This window comes from Danio rerio, chromosome 7, assembly GCF_049306965.1.
Source record: "Danio rerio strain Tuebingen ecotype United States chromosome 7, GRCz12tu, whole genome shotgun sequence".
Taxonomy (NCBI): domain Eukaryota; kingdom Metazoa; phylum Chordata; class Actinopteri; order Cypriniformes; family Danionidae; genus Danio; species Danio rerio.
The window spans coordinates 67,553,346-67,573,899 of NC_133182.1; the positions used below are offsets into that span (position 1 = coordinate 67,553,346).

At 33.7% G+C, this 20,554-nt stretch overlaps 1 protein-coding gene across 9 annotated transcripts in view; it reads right to left on the reverse strand.

Moving 5' to 3' along the window:
• Positions 1-20,554, reverse strand: part of arap2 (ArfGAP with RhoGAP domain, ankyrin repeat and PH domain 2) — a 214,648-nt gene that overhangs the window by 28,847 nt on the left and 165,247 nt on the right. For all 9 annotated transcript variants that reach the window (XR_012382787.1, XR_012382788.1, XM_009303564.5 and 6 more), the window contains 6 exons: positions 17,322-17,385; positions 15,963-16,126; positions 15,609-15,821; positions 14,147-14,252; positions 13,321-13,468; positions 6,096-6,164 (listed from right to left, as the gene is read on the reverse strand). Coding sequence is in view for 7 of the 9 variants with exons in the window: in XM_009303564.5 (XP_009301839.1) it covers positions 6,096-6,164; positions 13,321-13,468; positions 14,147-14,252; positions 15,609-15,821; positions 15,963-16,126; positions 17,322-17,385 (764 nt within the window). In the remaining 2 variants the exon portion in view is untranslated. The remainder of the gene's footprint in view (positions 1-6,095; positions 6,165-13,320; positions 13,469-14,146; positions 14,253-15,608; positions 15,822-15,962; positions 16,127-17,321; positions 17,386-20,554) is intronic.

Sequence of the window (20,554 nt, forward strand, 5' to 3'; positions counted from 1 at the left end):
ACAGAATACCATATAGTTGCTGACCATGTCCACCATTTTATGACCACAGTGTACCCATATTCTGATGGCTACTTCCAACAGGATAATGCATCATCTCGGAAAGAGTGAGCAGTTTTAAATACCTAGGGTTCCACATCAGTGAGGACCTCACCTGGACACTGAACACCACCCAGCTGGTGAAGAAAGCACAACTGCGGCTTTATTTCTTAAGGAAGCTGAGGAAACTTGGTCTGTCATCTAAGATTCTCAGCAATTTTTACAGCTGTGCGATTGAGAGCATCCTGACCACCTGTATTACTGTATGGTATGGCAACGCTACTGTAAAGGACCGCAAATGTCTGCAGAGAGTGGTGAGGACTGCAGAGAAGATCATCAGGTCCCCACTGCCTTCTCTGCAGACTATCTACCATCGCAGAGTCCACAAGAGAATTGCCTCCATCCTGAAAGACCCAACGCACCCACAACACAGATTATTCACACTCCTACCCTCAGGGTGGAGGTATAGGAGTGTTAGATGCAGGACTGCCAGACTCAAGAACTCTTTTTTCCTATTAGCTAGAAACAGTCTCATTTTCTGCTCAGTACAACACTACATTCTCCATCCCAGTTTGCAGTATTAATGCATACAATTGCACTCAATCTGCTCCGACCATACATACTGTTGTTTGCACATAAGCCAATTGCAGTAGGCACTTTATGCATAATAAGCACAATTTAAGAACCACTATACATTGTTTACATCTATTTCATTACTCCACAATCAGTATTATATATCGTTTACTTTCATAGATATTTATATATTTACATTTTGTAATTGTACTTCAGTCACTTCTGTGTAAATATGTGTATTTATGTGTATGCCATGTATGATGTGTATGTTGTGTGTATGACTTCACTGTGGACGCAAAGTAAGAATTTCATTATACAGGGAAACGTGTTTCCTTACTGTGCACATGAAACAATTGAATTGCATTGAATTAAATTAAAGCACAAATAATTTTAGATTGGTTTCTTGAACATGAAAGTGAGTTCACTGTTCTCAAATGGCGCCCACAGTCACCAGAACTCAATCGAATAGAGCACCTTTAGGATGTGATGAGAGATTCGCATCATGGATGTGCAGCCGACAAATCTGCACCAACTGCATGATGCTATCATGTCATTATGGACCAAAATCTCTGAGGAATATTTCCAGTACCTTGTTGAATCTATGCCATGAAAGAGTAAGGCAGTTCTGGAACTTGGTACACTTCTGTCCAACTTGGTACTTCTAAGGTGTACCTAATAAAGTGACCGGTGAGTGTACATTAACTTACATTAACTAATAAAGCATTATTCTAAATCGTTTCCTGTTTTTCTGTCTGTCAGTGTGTTGTGGTGCAGTGTAAATTGCCCATTACCGTGTAACTGTACATTTAAGCAGAAATAAATATTAAATATGTAAATCTGGCTTGCATTACATTCAGGGTTTAGATATAATTCTGTGAAAAATCATACACATTCATCATAAATGAAAACAGCAACAGTACATCTTAAGCACTTTATGTTTTTACACATTTAAAAGCCCCAAAGAATAAGACCATGTTTATCTGAAAAAAAAAACATGACCTTTTTTTTTTGCTTTGTTTTTAGGAATATATCATGTTAATTTGAATAGGTGTGTGCAAATGACTTCCATGTACTTTTACAAAGTTTAAAAATATGTATCTGGTGCTAGAAATGTTATAAACATTCATACACTTTTAAAATTGTATGTCATTAAGCATATGAAATGATTTTTTTAAACTGCTGTAAACCAGAAAGCAGCATTATGTCTGGTATTTTGTTAAAAAAAATCTAAAGGATTTGTAACATTAGTTATGTTTAGTTCATGTTAACTCACAGTGCTAATATTAGCTAATGCATAAGCACAACTTTGGATGTCAAGTGCATTAGTAACTGTTATTGTTGAAAAATCATTAATAAATGCTTTATTCATACTTTGTTCATTTGATCAACTAACAATATTTTTCGATTAATCAGTGAATCAGTTAAAAAAAATAAAAATAAAATAAAAAAACATTTATTTACAACCTCTTTATTCTAAAACAAAACTAAATCCTTTAGAAAAAGTGCATAAACGTTGTCCTTGAACATCCCTGAACTGTAATAATAATAATAATAATAATAATAATAATAATAATAATAACAATATAACTTAGAAGTGTTGTCCTGTTTTCAATCCAAATATCTAAACAAATCTTAAACAAGATACAAACTAGACACATGTTTTAGCACAAGAAAAGATGTCTTGTTTTCTGAAAAAAAAAAAAAAAAAAAACTCAAAATTAAGTGATTGTTTGCTTAAAACAAACAAAATCATTTTCCAATGGTGTAAGAAAAATAATCTTAATGAGATATAATCTCAAACAGAAGTTTTAAGTATCACTTAATTTTCTTATGACATTTATTTGCCTAGTCTTGATTTAAGATTTTGTAGATATTTGGACTGGAAATTAGACAAAATTACAAAATAAAAAAGCTTACATACATGTAACAAATGGAAATGGACAAATGGAAAAATTACTGATACAAAAAGGCGAGTGAATAAAAATGGGTCTTTAGTCTTCCAATGCGAAATGCAAAGTGACTATGCCACCGCTGTTTTAGTACTGTTAACCCGTTTACTGGTGAGTTTAAAAGATTCTATGCATGAATAATCCATTCTAAAAATCTTTACCAATGGTAAACCAATGGTGTTAATAATTAATTTTAACTGATTTAATCAATTTATTGTTGCAACCCATTTGAGCACAAACAAATATTTGAGACACAACCCTGGCTTGTATTTCATAAAAAAAAAAAAATTAATTAATTATGAAAATAAAAACAGTACATCTTAAACTTCATTAAGTTTTTTACACATTTAAAAATCCCACAAAATAAGACCCTGATTTTCTGCAACATTTATAAAAAAAAAAATAATAATTGAAAAAAAACTGTTCAATGATCAGTATTTGTTTTATTATGTAATAGGTGCTAGAAATGTAAAAAATAACCATAAAAATAAAAAAGTATGTCATTAAGCACATGAAATTACTTCAAATACATACAAATGTAAATGTTATGTATGCATTTATGTAATGTATGCATGTACGTTTTTGTGGCTGCCATAAACCACAAGCCATCAGCGTGTCTGGAAATTGTAAAAAAAAATATATATATTAATAATAAAAAACCTTTGCAACATAAATGTAGCATTTATGCTTTTTTGTGTGTGCTTGTACCTGAATGAAAAAAACAAATCCCAAATATAAAATGTAACATAATAAAAGGGTTAACAGCATGCAATTACTATAGGGTTAAGGTTAGAATTAGCATTTGGTCAACTGTTATTGCATGTAATTATGGATATTTTACAGTTATTACTATAATAAGTGTGTAGCATGAGCATCAAGGTCATTGTAAAATGTTACAGAAAGAAAGAAACAAAGATAGAACGCAGCTTTTCTAAGAAACTAAACGCCCTACTGTATAGCAGTCTTCGTAGATCTAACACAAAAGCAATCAGCAGCCCATTCAGACCAGCGACTATGTGTGTGTGTCTGACTAAATGACACACAGCTGGGGTCCCACACATCATTTAGCAGCATTAGACAACAAAAGCTGGCAAACATCTTAGCTCTTGTAAGCCACAGATTAAAGTTTCTTCTAAACGAACAAAACCGCTTTGGCAAAATGTATTTAAATGTAGCGTAAATGACACATATGCTGTGGTGACACTCTAAAAAAACAATCTACAAACACTCTTACTCAGATTTTATGCTATAAACATTAAAAAGAGATCTTTTTCAGCCAAAGAATTGTGCGCAAACTATTTTGGACACAAATATTTGCTATTACACTAGACTGCCAAAAAAAAGGCCTTGGCTTGATTCTTGTCCAAATTTTTAAACGTTCTTTAATCAAGACAGATTTTATAGACTAGCACAAATATTTTGTTTTTGTTTTCGAGTCTTTCCATAAAACAAGCACAATAATCTGCCAACGCTGTAAGAGAAATAATCTTACATAAAAGTAAAAAATTGATTTTTTTTATAATCCCATTATCAGAGTAGTTAGACTGTTTTAAGAAAAAACTTTTTGATGTATTATTTCCGGGTCATACTTTACAATAAGGTTTCATTAGTTAATGTATTTACTAACATGAATTAATAATAAAAAATGCATGGTCAGAATATAATAATCATAGCTCAACATTTACTAATGCATTATTAAGATCTGAATTCATGCTTGTTAACATTAGTTAAAGCATGGTGAGTTAATGAACTAACAAACAACAACTTTATTTTCATTACCTAATGTTGCACAACATATATATTGTTGCAGAGCAAATACTGTAGTAAGTGTATTGTTTATTTTTTTGTAAACACATTAACTAATACAACCTTACACCCCATTTATATTGGGCGTCAGCATCAACAATCAGATATTTGGACAAGGAACATAAACATTTTTGCATTGTAAATGACAACTTACTTCTCAGAAGATGATAAATCTTCTTCTTAATAAAATATCCTACATGTGAGAATGCCAGTAGTCGGTCCAGTGGACAGTAATCTTCCACAGATAAATGCAAACTGGCAAACATATATGCCTCCAATTTGTTAGCCACACTCAATTTTCTACGTTTCAATCAATTCCTGCTAGATGAAATTAAGCTCCACCCTAGATTTATTTATTTATTTTTTTCAGATTTCAGAAGCGGTTTCACACGTTACATTAAAAATGCAGTAAGTTTGACATCCAGTGGTTGAACAAGATATTGCATTCCTAGATTAAAACACATGCTAGCGCAGGTTGCCAGATTAATGACCAACAGGAGCGAGTCTCGAGTCTAAAGGCTAATTTATATGTTATTCTAAATGAAAGCAAGGACACGTGATAGAAAGAATATTCTCCATATCAAAAGAGTTTTAGTCCTTTCCAACACCTGAAATTGATATATTAGAAACGGCTTCTACTTCTTACAGGTGAACAACAGAAAACTGACAACGATCACCTCAGGTACACCTCATGTGCTTTCTATCAGTTTTAAATGTAATAATGTGAGTTTGAATGCCATTTTACATGACATTTATTGCCATATACTGAAAGCAGCAGCAGATTTGAAAAATAAAATAAATGGCTTGAAATTTTACTTTAGAACTGTGACTCAGTGCAAGCCACTTCTGTGATTCAACATTTACATTTATTAATGAAATACATTGTTTTCAACCAAGGCCAGGTATGCAGGGTGATGAAATACAAGTGCTTAAACTGGCAATGGGCAGTTTAAATTGACCAAAACAAAGACAGACTTTCCGGCACGTAACACACATTTTCAATGCAGATATCTGACTTCAGCATTGTTTTTCAGATAAACAAGAATGTTCACTTAGTATGTTTCTGACATATCTCCAAACATATTATGGTAATTTTCTGCTTTAGAAAAGTCAAAAACAAAAACTTACACACAGCACCTTTAAAAAAAAAAAACAAGTACAAATCAATCTGTGTCATGCTAATTGTAAGGATTTTTGGACCACAATTGCATTACTACAATTAGAAAATGCAAAATGAGCAGATATCCAAACTTTCCATTGCTTCTGTATTTTGCTCTAATATCTGAACCTGTTTTAATCTAATAAAAAATTCCTACTTGTTTTTTCGAAGGGTTAGTTGCAATCCTGTCCTTGCTGCAACTTAACACATACAGAGAAACTTTTTAAACTCAGACAGCCGCAAACAAAAAAAGATTAATTTGTTTTTCAGCTTATCTGAACAAATTGTTCTTTGAGGTGCCAGTGAGCAGGAGCAGGAGACAGAAAGGTTAGGTAGCACAAAGAGCTTGCTGTTTGCTCTAATTTGCTTTAAACAATACCAATACAGGTCATAGTGATTCCATGACCCGTGAGACACACATATATGCAAAGTGGTTAAAAGCCAAACCCACACATTTATGGAATGTACATAATGCTGTGGAAAAATCTTTGCTTCACACCCGCAAACACACACACATACACACAAACACACACACACCTATTTAACAGAAAGGTTAAAAGGGGTTGACTTACTGTGGTGTCCTTCCACCTGGTGATAAAGCTGTTTTCTTTCTCCATTTGCCTAACCTGCTCGTCATTGACCTGTTTTAATGGACCCACAGAGATAAACAGAGATTAAAGCCCCAGTGCACTGTAAACAGACCTGCTCACATCCCCAACAGCAAAGTCAGGGCATTTCAACTCTTCAATAAGCATCCCAAAAGAGGACATAAACATAAAGCTAAAGACTCTAAATGATCCAAAACATACACAACTGAATATAACAAAAGTGTATCTGTTTGAATTATGTTTCTATGCCACTAGTGGCATGTTATTAACATTAGGGAAGCACAAAATATATGTACAGTATATGAAGTGTTAAGTAATTTTGAATATAATTCTTGTTTTCCATATTTTTACACTTAAATATTTAATATTTAAAACTAATTCGTACAAAGTGCATATTCTGCTGCTATTATACCTAAATTCACTTGTAACACGTGTACTGTTTTTAACAATAGAACCACCATGGGGTCAATTTTACCCATCACTGTTATTCAAATGTACATAACAGACCTTTAATAAAACATTAAAGTCTCCCAGTGATTGACTTTTACTTAAATTGTTTTATTTACAATTTCCATATATAAAAGATTTGTTTAGATAAAATGACATTAAAAAGCACCAGTGTGGGTCAAATTTACCCACTGTAAAAAATGCTTGTATTTTTGCTCTGCTTATGTTTAAAAATTACTCACCAGTGACTTTTACTTTCAATTTCACTCCCTGAAATAGTGGTTATAATGAATGAATAAAGTCACAATGACTAAAGAAAGTCGATTTGTAGAGCTATTAAAAACACAAAACGCAATGAATGATGTAGAGTCTGGAGAAAAAAGTTATGCATTAGGGTATGATGGCTCGAATTGAGATATTTTAACCTACTCACAATCTACTTCTAAAATAATATTGTCATGCTGAAATAATAATTTCATGAGTCTAGACACTTTTTTGTTAAACAGTGGTGAAAAACTTTTTTTTTTTGGCAATTTCAAAACAAAATTTGTGCTGGGTAAAATTTACCCGCACTGGCAGTTTTAGGTATGCAGCAACTTCCGGCAGTTCTAGAGTTAGATGTTAACTATTTAGGGGTCAGTAAATTTCAATCCAAAGTAAATATTTTTTTTCTGGAAATCAGTGTTTACAGGTTTCCATCACTCTTGCAAATATATACTTTGTGTTCAATAGAACAAAAAAAACTAGTTTGGAACAAATCAAGGGTGAAAGTAAGCAACATTTCTGGATGAAAATATTTGAAGGGTTAAAGTCATTTAAAGAAGATGCTTGCCTCAAGGGTGATTTATACTCGATGCGTTCGATAGCTAGCTTGAGTGCACACGGTGACCTGTGACGTCAACGTGGTGTTTGCGGAGGTTCATTTTGGGTTCACGCAACCTGGTTTTGGCTGGTGGAGTGTATGAAATTTCAGAAAGAATTTTATTTGAATTTAATATTAATCACTTTGAAGATTTTTGAGATTTTGTATGAAACAGGTTTGCCTTCACAGACATCCTTATAAACTGTCCATGCGTGATCATAGTGATAACCAGAAAGCCAATCATTCTTGGCTAGAAATTGCAACAGCAGTGGGAAAGGAAGAAAGTTTTTGTTAAAAAGTTTTTTTTTTTTTTTTTTTTTTTTTTTTTATCAAAGGAATACGTTTGTTAAAACCAAAAAGAGAGGCCATGGCAAAAGTGGAGACCTGTGGATTTAATAAACAATTACAGAATACATTTTTCCACCACTAACACAAACATTTTGAATTTTAAACAATTTAATAGATACAAACCATAATCAAGGAACAAATTATTTCTTTGATAACAGGAAAATAATACTTGAACCTCGGTTTAAAATATACTGATGGCCTGTTTTTTTTCTTGGCTTTAATGGGGATAACAATCAGGATCATTTTTGCCTTTTGGGCATTTAAGCAGAGTACACAAACTAGCCAGAGTAACGTGTGAATTGTGGAGTGGGCTAAATTAAAAAATTACAAAAAACTGTACTTTTTTTTTTTTGCTTTTTTCTCTCAATAATAAAAATATATTTGTAGAGTAAGCCATGTTCTGTTGTCAATAATATTTTAATTAACTTTAATAGGATGAACGGTTCGAGATGCATCAAAGTTTGACTTAAAAAAAACATTGAACATTTTAAAAAATCTTTATAATCATTAAAATAATTGATCAAAATAATACAAATAATTAGTTTAAAAATCATCAATAGTATTAAAGATATGACGTAGTTCTGGAAATTTTCTTCTTCTATGTTTTTCTGTTTGATTTTCAGTTGAATGACCCCTGTCGTCTTGAAAAATATCAAAACAGCAAACACGTCAAGTATAAAAGACTAGTCTGTTTCGTGAGGTGTGCGCACAGTCAGTGGAGGTCCACAACGCAGCATCAGGTGAAAGTATAAATCAACTTTAAGCCAAATTTATTTGGAAAAACTATAAAATTGATCAATATTATTGCAAATTAGCTTAACTGTGTTAACTGTATGTATTAGTAAAAAATTTTTTTCCTTCATTTATAGCAAATATGATTTTTAAATAGATCTCTACTAGAACTAGACTTCATAGTTAAACTGCTGATATAAATCATAGCTGATTTGATGTCCAAAAGAGGTAAAATGTTTCTTGTAAAATATATTTATTATTAGAACTTTTACCTAGATGACTTGATTAATACTTTTGCAACAATGTAGTACTTTGTACAGTCATTTTTAACCAGTCTAAAGGATCCTTGTTGAATGAAATAACATAAAAAAAAACAATTAAAATCTTACTGACACCTTTTTTTAGATTGTAGTATACAAATATGGCCATTGTTCAGGCTTAAATGCCAGAAATTAATTTGTCAGTTAATTATTTTGTTTAATAGATTTAGTAGAGCAAATCTAGGATTGAATTATTCCATTTCATATTTAATTAATGAAGTATAACATAAACTAAAACAAGCATGCGCATTAGTAAGAGGTGGTCGTAGAAGTGAATTTGTAATTTGAATTACAGTATGTTCAGAGCTACGTAGTTTAAAATAGGCTAACAGTCAGTTAATCTTTAGTATAAGATGAAACACACAGCTGCCTAAATAAATAGGCTATAAAATACACAGTTGATCACTTAGGCCTATTAAAATATTATTAAAAAATTGTACTGAAAGAAAAAAAGCACAAGAAAGAATGCTGCTTTAAAACAGAAACTTAAGTTATCAATGTGTTTTAATTTTAGAAAGTTGTTTAAAAAAATTAGCTACAAAAAAAATTTAGGTTAGCCTACTAGAGTAATTTTATGTTGAAGCAGGATCTGAGTGGTATTGGTGAGTGTTAACGCTTGCTTTCGGCGGTTAGCGACACACCGCTCAGCTCTGCACACATGCTCTGGCTGCCTACTACAGTATATTAGTTCAGTATGTTCACTGTGTTACATAACTGCCCCCTGCTGGTCATGTCTTTCTTGTATTAGACCATTTTGTGCTGTAACGCGCAGTACTGCAGCATTGTGTGTGGTCACATTCATTCACTCATTTTTAGTAGCCACATGTGTATGTAAACAAAACGGCATTCAATGATTAAGCTGTTTGGATTGGAAATGAATAGTAAAACAAAACACTTAGTAAAATGCTTAGCAGTAATACAAAAAATTGTGTTATTTTTAAACAAAACACCCTCCCCCCTACCTTCCCAAAAGAATTTATGTGTATACCAAATGTTTAATTTACACCTGTATATCACAGTGTTATGCTACACATTTCTCAAATTCTGCCATCAATTATGGCTATTTGTCACACTAAACTTCACGTTTCACACATTCTCCATCTTTCCGTCTCTACAAAAGTGCAAGTGTGTGTATGTGTGATGCCAAGGGGCCTATGAATGTAGTAGCGGGCCGAGGGGGAATTAGCACAGCGCAGCACTGTAAATCCCATTACAGAGGCACGCGTCCAAGTGCAACATGAACACCGTCCCCTTCTTCACACACTTACACTAGAGCTGCGCATTTCGTGGTTTTGAATGGAAATGCTTTTCACTGTTCAAAGCACCATGGAGTTTGTCATATACTCAGTAACGGGTAAACAGCCACAGCTTGCCAGTTTTTAAAGCCCTCTTCAAATGAGAGCTTTAACACCGACGAACCTGCAGTTCATTATGCATGTATAGTACAGTGTAGTGCAGATCAAAATTAAAGAGAAAGAGCAACCTATAATTTTTATACACTTTAAGGTCACTGCTTAGACCTGTTTAAAGATTTCCTAAGAAGAGTAAAATATCATTTTTAAGACTATTTCATGTTCATATTTCATTTTTATGTTCTGAAGCACAGTTTTAAAAAAGTAAAATGAGAAAAAAACATCTTAATCACCCCAAAAATCCTATTTAACAAGTATAAAGTGATGGAAACCCTGTTTGTCCAGATGGAAGCACAGGGATGACCTTTTCAGCAACAGTAAGAATTGCAAATCTGTGATTTAAAGAATATCTTTATAATGTCACCTCAAGTTCATTCAAGTCTCTTTGTTTATGAAAGGCAAATCCATGAGAGGACAAAATTAATCACAGAAACTTCTTCTGCAATGTGTATTTCCTTCCCTGCATTCTTTGCCCAATCAGTCAGTACCTTTCAGACAGGATAATAAGCCTCATCACAAATGGAAAATTTTGAAGATAAAACAATGAAATGATAAAGTGACCAACCTAGAATCTTGATCTAAACCTGAATGAATATTTCTGTAAAGTCCTTATTGACTAATTTATGGCTAAGAAACCCCCACAGTCTGTGAACAGTGGGACAACAACACGGATCAAAATCACAGCAGAGCAGTGTGAGAGACTAGTGATGTTTTGTGGCCAAAGATGTACCGAAGTAATATAAAAAAAATAAATAAAAAAAAATAGCTTGTACATTTTCTTCCTATATTTGACGACTTTGAGCTTCAGAAATTGTAGTTGTAATCCAATATAATAGAAAAAGAATCATTTGTAAAGTGCTTTGGTTATTGTATAAAGGCAACAGGCCTTAAACAATAACCAAGGCACTTTAACAAGTGATTTCAGAAAATTTCACAGCAAGCATAATAACATACACTCACCAGCCACTTTATTAGGTACACCTTACCAGTATTGGGTTGGACCCCTTTTTGCCATCAGAACTGCCTTAATCATTAATCATGGCATAGATTTAACAAGGTACTGGAAATATTCCTCAGAGATTTTGGTTCATATTGACATGATAGCATCACAAAGTTGATGCTAATTTGTCAGCTGCACATCCATGATGTGAATATCCCATTCCACCACATCACATAGGTGATCTATTGGATTGAGTTCTAGTGACTGTGAAGTCCATTTGAGTACAGTAAACTAATTGTCATGTTCAAGAAACCAATCTGAGATGATGCTTTATGACATGGCGCGTTATCCTGCTGGAAGTACACTGTGGTCATAAAAAAGACGGACATGGTCAGCTACAATACTTACAGTAGGTAGGCTGTGATGTTGACACGATGCTCAATTGATACTAATGGGCCCAAATTGTGCCAAGAAAATATCCCCCACACCACTATACTACTATACTGAACCATTGATACAAGACAGGATGGATCCATGCTTTTATGACACCAAATTCTGACCCTACCATCTGAATGTTGCAGCAGAAATTGAGACTCATCAGGCCAGACAACACTTTATCCAATCTTCTATAGTCCAATTTTGGTGAGCCTGTGTCAATTGTAGCCCTGTGTTGTTGTTCTTAGTTGACAGGAGTGGCACCCAGTGTGGTCTTCTGCTGTAGCCCATCCGCCTCAAGGTTGGACGTGTTGTGCGTTCAGAGATGCTTTTCAGCAGACCTCAGTTGTAATGAGTGATTATTTGAGTAACTGTTGCTTGCAACCAGTCTGGCCATTCTCCTCTGACCAGGCATTTGAGCCCACAGAACTGCCGCTCACTGGATATTTTCTCATTTTCAGACCATTCTCTGTAAACCCTAGTCATGGTTGTGCATGAAAATCCCAGTGAATCAGCAGTTTCTGAAATTCTCAGACCAGCCCATCTGGCACCAACAACCATGTCATGTTTAAAGTGACTTAAATCATATTTCTTCCCCATTCTAATGCTTGGTTTAAACTGCAGCTGATCGTCTTGACCATGTCTACATGCCTAAATGTATTCAGTTGCTGCCATGTGATTGGCTGATTATAAATTTGCATAACAAGCAACTGGACAGGTGTACCTAATAAAGTGGCAGATGAGTGTAATATTAATATAAAGATAATTATAAATACGTTGTTCTACAAATCATTCTGAATTTAAAACAACAGCAGAGCCACAACTATAACAATATAGATGTAGAGAAACAATATCACTGGAATGACTTTCAGAACAATTTTTTCCCAGGTAATGAGATCTTGAGAAGAGGTGTCACGATAGCAATAATCTCCTCACTGCAAGGTCACTGGTTCAAGCCGAGGCTGGGTCATTAGGTATTTCTGTATGGAGTTTGCTTATTCTTACTACAATGGCGAAATTCGCTGTTTGATTAGATCGATTACACAAGCTAAATTCACTGGTCAAATGTAAGGGAAAAAAAGCATTATAAGAACATCTGTGAGTTACAAGGCGGTAACGCAAACAAATGAAGCATAAACTAAAAATAAACAGATCCTTATAATTTGCTGGTATGGTGGACACAGATATAGTTACCAGATAAAGTAAATGTAAAGTTACCGAGAATGGTATCATGATGTAGCCATAACTAAAATGCCTTAAATTTTTTTTCTTATGACATTAACAGCATTACTTTTGAATGAAAAATAAAATCAAGAGTAGTATAAATTACTCTTTAACTTTTATCTCTTTTTAACGAGCAATAACTATAATATAAACAAGGACCATTGCCTTGCATCACATCACAATAATAGACTGCACATGATAAAAAAAAAAAATAAAATTCAAGGTCTCTCTTTAGTGTATTAATAAAAGGGTTATAGCAGTATTAATTATTAATTAACACTACACACCTGTGAAATCATAAAAAACAACACTGTGAAAATGTTTTTTGGCTCTCATACCACAAATATTATGCTATGAATATGAGAGAAGTGAATAGTAGAGCAGACTCGTGTTTAGCAGGCCCTTTGGGACTCGACCGACAGAGATCAACTAGGCCTGTATCCTGAGAGAGGATATGCGCTTAACTCACAGAAAAAAGCTGGATGTAATTGTTGATGAGGTCTTCCACCACTTGAGTCTCTTGAGCTGTGTGTCCCTCCGTCTGAAAGAGGCATGAGGAGAAAACACATGCCAGCCTCTGTGAGCTCATCTGGTTGATGTGTGAGCACCTCTGGATTCTGTGCAGACGTAATATATGTGCATAAATTTAATGCTACTGGTGAGGGAAAAAAGACCTACATAAATCATAGATGAGTAAACGCACACATGGTCTGTACCAGTAAACACATACACATATGTATATATATATATATATATATATATATATATATATATATATATATATATATATATATATATATATATATATATATATATATATATATATATATWTWTATATATATATATATATATATATATATATATATATACACACTTCTGTATTCATATAATGTGTAAAAATGCTGCATTCTTCTCAATGTAAGCTGTGTTATTGTCACCACAATGTTAAAGCAGTTTTATTTAGCTGTGAGTAGATATAAATGAAAGACCGTATATAAGAGACAACAACAAAACAGGCAGGTGCAAATGCGGCATAGACCTGAAGACAACAAAACGATTATTGTACATCATGTGGGAAATGTTAGGCTACACTCCAAATTTGCCAAAAGGGCCAATTAAGCCTTCTTCAAACAATTAGAGTCATTACAGGAGTATTCTGAGCAAGCTGATGTACCCAGAGAGGCTTTGAAGTGCCCGTGTTTGCTGTGCTGCACTGTTTATCCAGACCTCAAACATTCAACAAAGACCAACTGGAAATGGTACAGGCTTGAGAACATGTTTTAGTGAAACATTACCTGTACAAATGCTGCAGCAGGGCACCGAGTGTTGATCTGTTGACTTTGGGCAAACTCTGAATGTAGGAGGAATATTTTTGCACTCTGACCTTCTCGTCCTGTTCATCTGCATCGAGGGACAATAAACACCATTTAAAGAATGTCCTCACAAAAAATAATAATAATAATAATAATGTTTTCAGTTGTTTTAATTGAAATTCAATGTCCTAACAACATCTGAGATGACAAGAAACATAACATATAAAGTAAGTAAGTTAGGGATAAAGTACATTCAGGAGAATTTTAATCGCAGAATAAAGCCTGACATGCTTATTGACAACCTGGCATGAAGCGGACTGAAAGTTTTTATTCTGTGAAAACAACCATCCTGGATATACTTTATACCTCTTTTTACATGGCTACTTGCCACAAAACATAAAATTGGCCACAAAACATTGTTCTGAGCCATAAGGCTGCATTTGCACTGCATGGTTCAAGTGACTCAATTCCGACTCTTTTCTCCCATGTGGCACAGATGGGATATGGCCCATGTATGTGTAAGTGTAAATCACATGGATTCCGATTTACTTAAATCCGATTCAAGCCTTGTTCATATGTGGATATGAATATACATATGAATGTAAGTAAATGCATTTGAATGTATTCACTGACGGTTAAGGTGATTTGAAATTCCCAGATGTTTTATTTTGCAGTTTTTTTCTCGGCACAACATTTTTTGGAATGTCACGACTGACCAGAATTTGAATCAAGAAATCCAGACAGCCATGTACTAAACGTTATTTAAACACTGAAAAGACAGCTTTTGTTATGTCACAGCTATTTGGATTGTGTTTATTCTATTCACTTCTGAAGTTTTGTGTTGTTTAAAATTAATACAAACAGAGAAGGCGGAGCTAAATATGTCTGAGGGGAGGGGCAACTCACTCACTTTGAGTCTCTGATTGGTGGAATTGTCCAAGCAGCATTATGGTTGATTTCTTGTACAAAGTGTAATATTAAACATTATGATTCTGATATTAAATTTAATTAATACACACAAGTGGACTAAAAAAATCATCAATCAAGTTTTCAATGCCCATCTGTTTTACTATTTCATCCCAACATCATGTACACAGTGCAAATTATGCATGCACAGTACAGCCTTGCTACAGAACAAACCATATTTATACAATGATTTGCCTAATTACCCGAACTTGCCTAGTTAGCTTAATTAACCTGGTTAAGCCTTTAATTTATTACTATTATTATTATTATTATTATTAGTAGTAGTAGTAGTAGTAGTAGTAGTAGTAGTAGTAGTAGTAGTAGTAGTAGTAGTAGTAATATTGTTTATATCTCAACGTTTTCAGGTATGTTCACCACATTGACAAAGTTGTATACCCTTCTATGCTATAGACTAGAAACAGTGGACCAGTGTTACTACTCATACACAGGAGTAGATTAAGTAGCTGGTAGCACAAACCAAGGGCGGAGATCCAAAAAGGGTATAGTTCTTTAGCCAGCAGGGCATCTTCGCTGTGGGACAGAAAGCTCTTGAGTGTGTCTGTGACGTCCTCCAGTCGCTGCTCTTGAACCCGAAGTTTAACAACCCGAGCGTCTTTGGTAAATTCCTGGATGAGGTGAGCCACTCGCCCCGGGTCACCCTTCTTCTGGTAGATTCCCTCATAACACAAGCCTGAGAGGGAAAGGTCAGTGGTGAGTACTCTGTTAAATAACTTTATCATATCCTTGTGATATAAACAGTCATTTTTTGATGATTAAATGCATTGAAATGAAGCACAAATGATTAGCTCTCACAGGAATATAAATGACATACCATATTGGGTGACAAATGCAATGCAGCTATCCACAATGATGGGAACATCATTTTTATTCATTTGCTGGTTGCTGAGAGCCATACCGTCCGTTCCAGCTGCCAACTGGATGGCGGAGTGCCACAGTGCAAAGTCCTGCTTGGTTATGCAGTGGATATACAGAGTCCTTAAGAAGAAAAAAAGAAAAAAGAAAAAAAAGGGGGGGGGGAGGTTTAAAAATGAATGTTCAATACACAGATTATGCCTGAAAAGAGTGTTGACTTTCACTGTACATTACCATTCAAATGTGGAGGACATCATGAGCTTAAATTTGCTCTTGATATTGGTGGGGACATACATCCCTAGAGTGCATGCAATGAACAACACAAATTCTGTTTTGTGCTTTTAAAAGCATGAATAAAGTACTTAATAATATAAAATAATAATTTATTATTACAAAGAACAATGACGTGCCATTCTACAAAAGTCAATTTAGATTATTTTATTGCAGTCAGACTTTGAGAAGGCATAAATGTAAAAATTCAGAGAGGTGTGTGTAACTGTTTTATCCCAATAATAGTTTTTCATAACTGTGGCGAACTTGACTTTGTGCATATGTAGGTTACTAAGGGTTGACCAAGCATTATTTTACTTTGAAATTGATTCAATTATTGGTAGGCACATTTCAGCTATTGGTGGGCATGCCCCCTCCACCCATCCAGATTTTTAAAAATGTCTTAACCAGATCAGCTAATTCAATTTAATAATATCTAAAAAAGAATTATATATATATATATATATATATATATATATATATATATATATATATATATATATATATATATATATATATGAATAATATATTAAGTATTAGCAAATAGTTGATTCTGTTATCTGTTCATAGTTATCTGTTAAGCATTAATATTTCCTAAATTATGTTTAACAGAGCAAGGAAGTTTTCAAAGCATGTCTGATAAGCTGTATAGAAGTGTCTTGAAAAATATCTAGTAAATACTGTCATCATGGCAAAGATAAAATAAATCAGTTTAAGTAAATAAAGTAAATCAGAAAATTGCTGTATTAAAAATGTATTGAAAAAAAAAAAATCTTCTCCCCGTTAAACAGAATTTGGGAAAAAAAATAAATAAACAAGGGGGGCCAATAATTCTGACTTTAACTGTACATAAAATTCTGACCCATGCATAATTTAGTATCACCATACAGGTAACATTTTGCAGAACAAAAAGAAGAGTTACAATAAATGAAAAACAAAACAAAACTAATAAAAACAGCAAAGCGACTTAATATAAACCCCAAACCTTTGCATAGTAGAGTGTTTAATGACATTTAACATTATAAAATAAGGTACAACTCTTCTGTACCTTCCACTCTCCACCATAAGTAAGACCTGAATGTTCTCGTCACCCTCAATATGAGTGGACACAGCTGAAAGAGAAAACAAACCAAAATCAAACTTTAGCAGAGGAAGTCCATAAAACTATCACCAATTAAGGATAAAACACTCTTACTAAATCACTAAAATTAACAGCATCAAAAGTGGAAAAAACAACAACAATAAAAGAGAAACGTGAAGCAAAACAAATGATGAGAGCTTCAGTGTTTGTAAGCTTTCCAGCTTCAGTAAGTGGTGTATAAAGCTGAGTGCTGCTGGTCATTATGTTTCTACAGAAAATGGGGGAAAAAAGCTTTGCTGAAGCCATCAAACATACACTCATTCAAAATCATTGATTCTTCAGCTAATGTGTCATTTTCCCCACTTCCTTTTGTCTCCATCTTTCCTTCAAGTGTCAGACCAATATTACCAATGACAAAAAGCTCCTTCAATTTTTAAATTACGTTTAATTAATCAAATTCACAGACGGATTTACTTGTGCATAAATTCCCAGATTAATCTATTTCAGAGTAATAAAAAACAAAGAGATCAAGTGAGAACAAAATTGCTCAATTATTTTTAAAACTCCATTCTGTAGTAAAATCAACTGAAACATGGGAACTTGGGAACTAAAAAAAACACTTTAATTGCTGCACTTTAGTCATTTTCAGGGTTAGGAAAGTTTGTTTACTAATGTAATTGAAAATTATTAAAAAAAAAGGGGGGTGGAGGAGTGCTTTTGGGCACACAAGCTTTATTAAAAGCCATTACTGAAAAGAGGCAAACATTCACTATCGCAGTTTGATAAAAACAAACAGCACTCGCTTCATCCTTTTAACCTCCCTTAAACATTAACGCTCTTAACGTTTATGAAGAAATTAAAAAGCTGAATTAAATGAAACAGCTTTGTGGCCATCATGATTCCAAAAACACATCCATGCAACTCTTTTTTTTTTTTTTTTTCTTGTTTAGACATCTATAGAAATTATTTACAGAAACATAATGACATCGGATTAGATGTTGTTTTCCATTTATTGAGGGTTCAGATTATGTTGACAGATGAAAGACAAGTCAAAGTAATTATTCTTAAAGTCCCCAGCGGATTTACAGTGTTGCACAAAAGAGAATGACCTTCACAATGGATTTTTTCAGTTTTTCAACTTTTATGTAATCAGAATGTAAGCTGCATTTTAGTGAACGTAAGTGGAAAATAACTGCTTTTCAGAACCTGTTATAAAAATAACATACTTTTAAAGAATATCGTTTACAGTACTCAAGTGTTAACTGAATTTAGTGACACTCAGGCTGGGGAGTCGACTAATCAGCCAATCACATGGCAGCGACTTAATGCATTTAGGCATGTAGACATGGTCAAGCCGATCGGCTGCAGTTCAAACCAAGTATCAGAATGGGGGAAGAAAGGGAATTTAAGTGACTTAGAAAATGGCATGGTTGTTGGTGCCAACCGAGCTGGTCTGAGTATTTCAGCATTTTACTGCTGATCTACTAGAATTTTCACACACAACCTCTAATCTCTATGGTTTAAAGAGAAAAAAGAGAAAATATCTAGTGGAATTTCAAGATCTCAATTCAATAGAGCATTACTGTCATGTGGTGAGATTTGAATCATGGATGTGCAGCTGACAAATCTGCAGCAACTGCGTGATGCTATCATGTCAATTTGGAACAAAATCTCTGAGGAATATTTCCAGTACCTTGTTAAATCTATGCCATGGAGGATTAAGGCAGTTCTGAAGGGAAAAGGATGCCCAACCCAGTACCAGTGAGGTGTACCTAATAAAGTGGCCAGTGAGTGTATATTAAATGAAATTATGGAAACTTCAGAGTGCCTTTTTGGCCCACTTAAACAGGCATATTTCCATACTTTTGTAGTTTTGGGATATAGTTATTGTGCACTGATAAATGTGTTAACTGAAATACATTTTATGTTATTTATATTTTATTTATTTACTTTATTTATACAGGGACAATGTACAACATGACATGTTGTGCCAGAGTTAGCTATAAAGCTCATTTACATCTGTAGTCCCTGGGCAGTAAGTAACAAATTTAACAGTAATAATCAATACAATATACATTGTATATATTGATTGAGCTAAATTGAAATTTTAATTACGATTATGCTACAATTAACACTAATAAAACATTGTTTATCAATATATTTGTTCATATAATTTAATGTATTTGCTACCATGAGCAAACAGTAAAGTATTTATTTACATTTGGTAATGTTCATTAATAGAAATAAAGTTGTTAATAATTAGTTAATGTTGCCTCACAGTGAATTGACAAATGTTAGCAAGCTTAAATTTGCATTTTAATAATGCATTAGTAAATCTATATGATTAAAGCTGCAGTAGTTGATAGTCTTCAGAAACATTTTTGTTGTGCTGGTTGAAAGTCTCTTCACATTCCAATAGTTAAAGTAAATGATCTAAATTTGTATATATGTATTTTTATATTCTGGGAAAGGCATAATACTAAACAATGTTCATTCAATTAAAATTTGTTGGGTCGATAATTCCCATCATACTGATAATTAGCCAAACTGACTGTCAACAAATGTAGATTTGTACAACTGCGCAGCCCTATTCATGCAGACAGTTCCGCCAAGTTCATATGGAGACGATTGACACAAATGATAAATGCTGAATCAAAACCTTTTAAAATCCTAAATCAGTATTGGAATTTCTTTTGCATGCTGGAGGAATGATGACACCATGGCTGAAGGATTTCTTTTAGACAGGTAATGTTATGTTTTAAAACTATTTTATTCATGCAGATTTTGTGTTTTATAAATGGGTTATATGCACAGAAGTGTTGTTCAGCCACTGATATCTCCCGGTGAAAAAAATTATGTGTCTATTTTCAGTTTTATAAGGGACCATTTACTGCATCTATTCCGTCGAGCCTGCTTTACTGAGGTAAAGTTGGTTTTATATTCATATTGGTTTAGTTTTGAACAACGACAGCCTGTGATGCACTCCCTTTATTGTTTACCATGCTACTTTGAACATTTGGTCTGAAAAAAGATGCCAGCATGGCTTAGTAATAATAGTAATTCTTGCACACCACCAGCCAACCACTAAGCATACACTAGTCACTTTAAGACAGTGCGTGAGAGAGTGAGACCAGTAATCCTTGCATGCATAAAATATTGCACTTTATGACAAGTTTTGCTTGCTACACAAGTGAAAATGT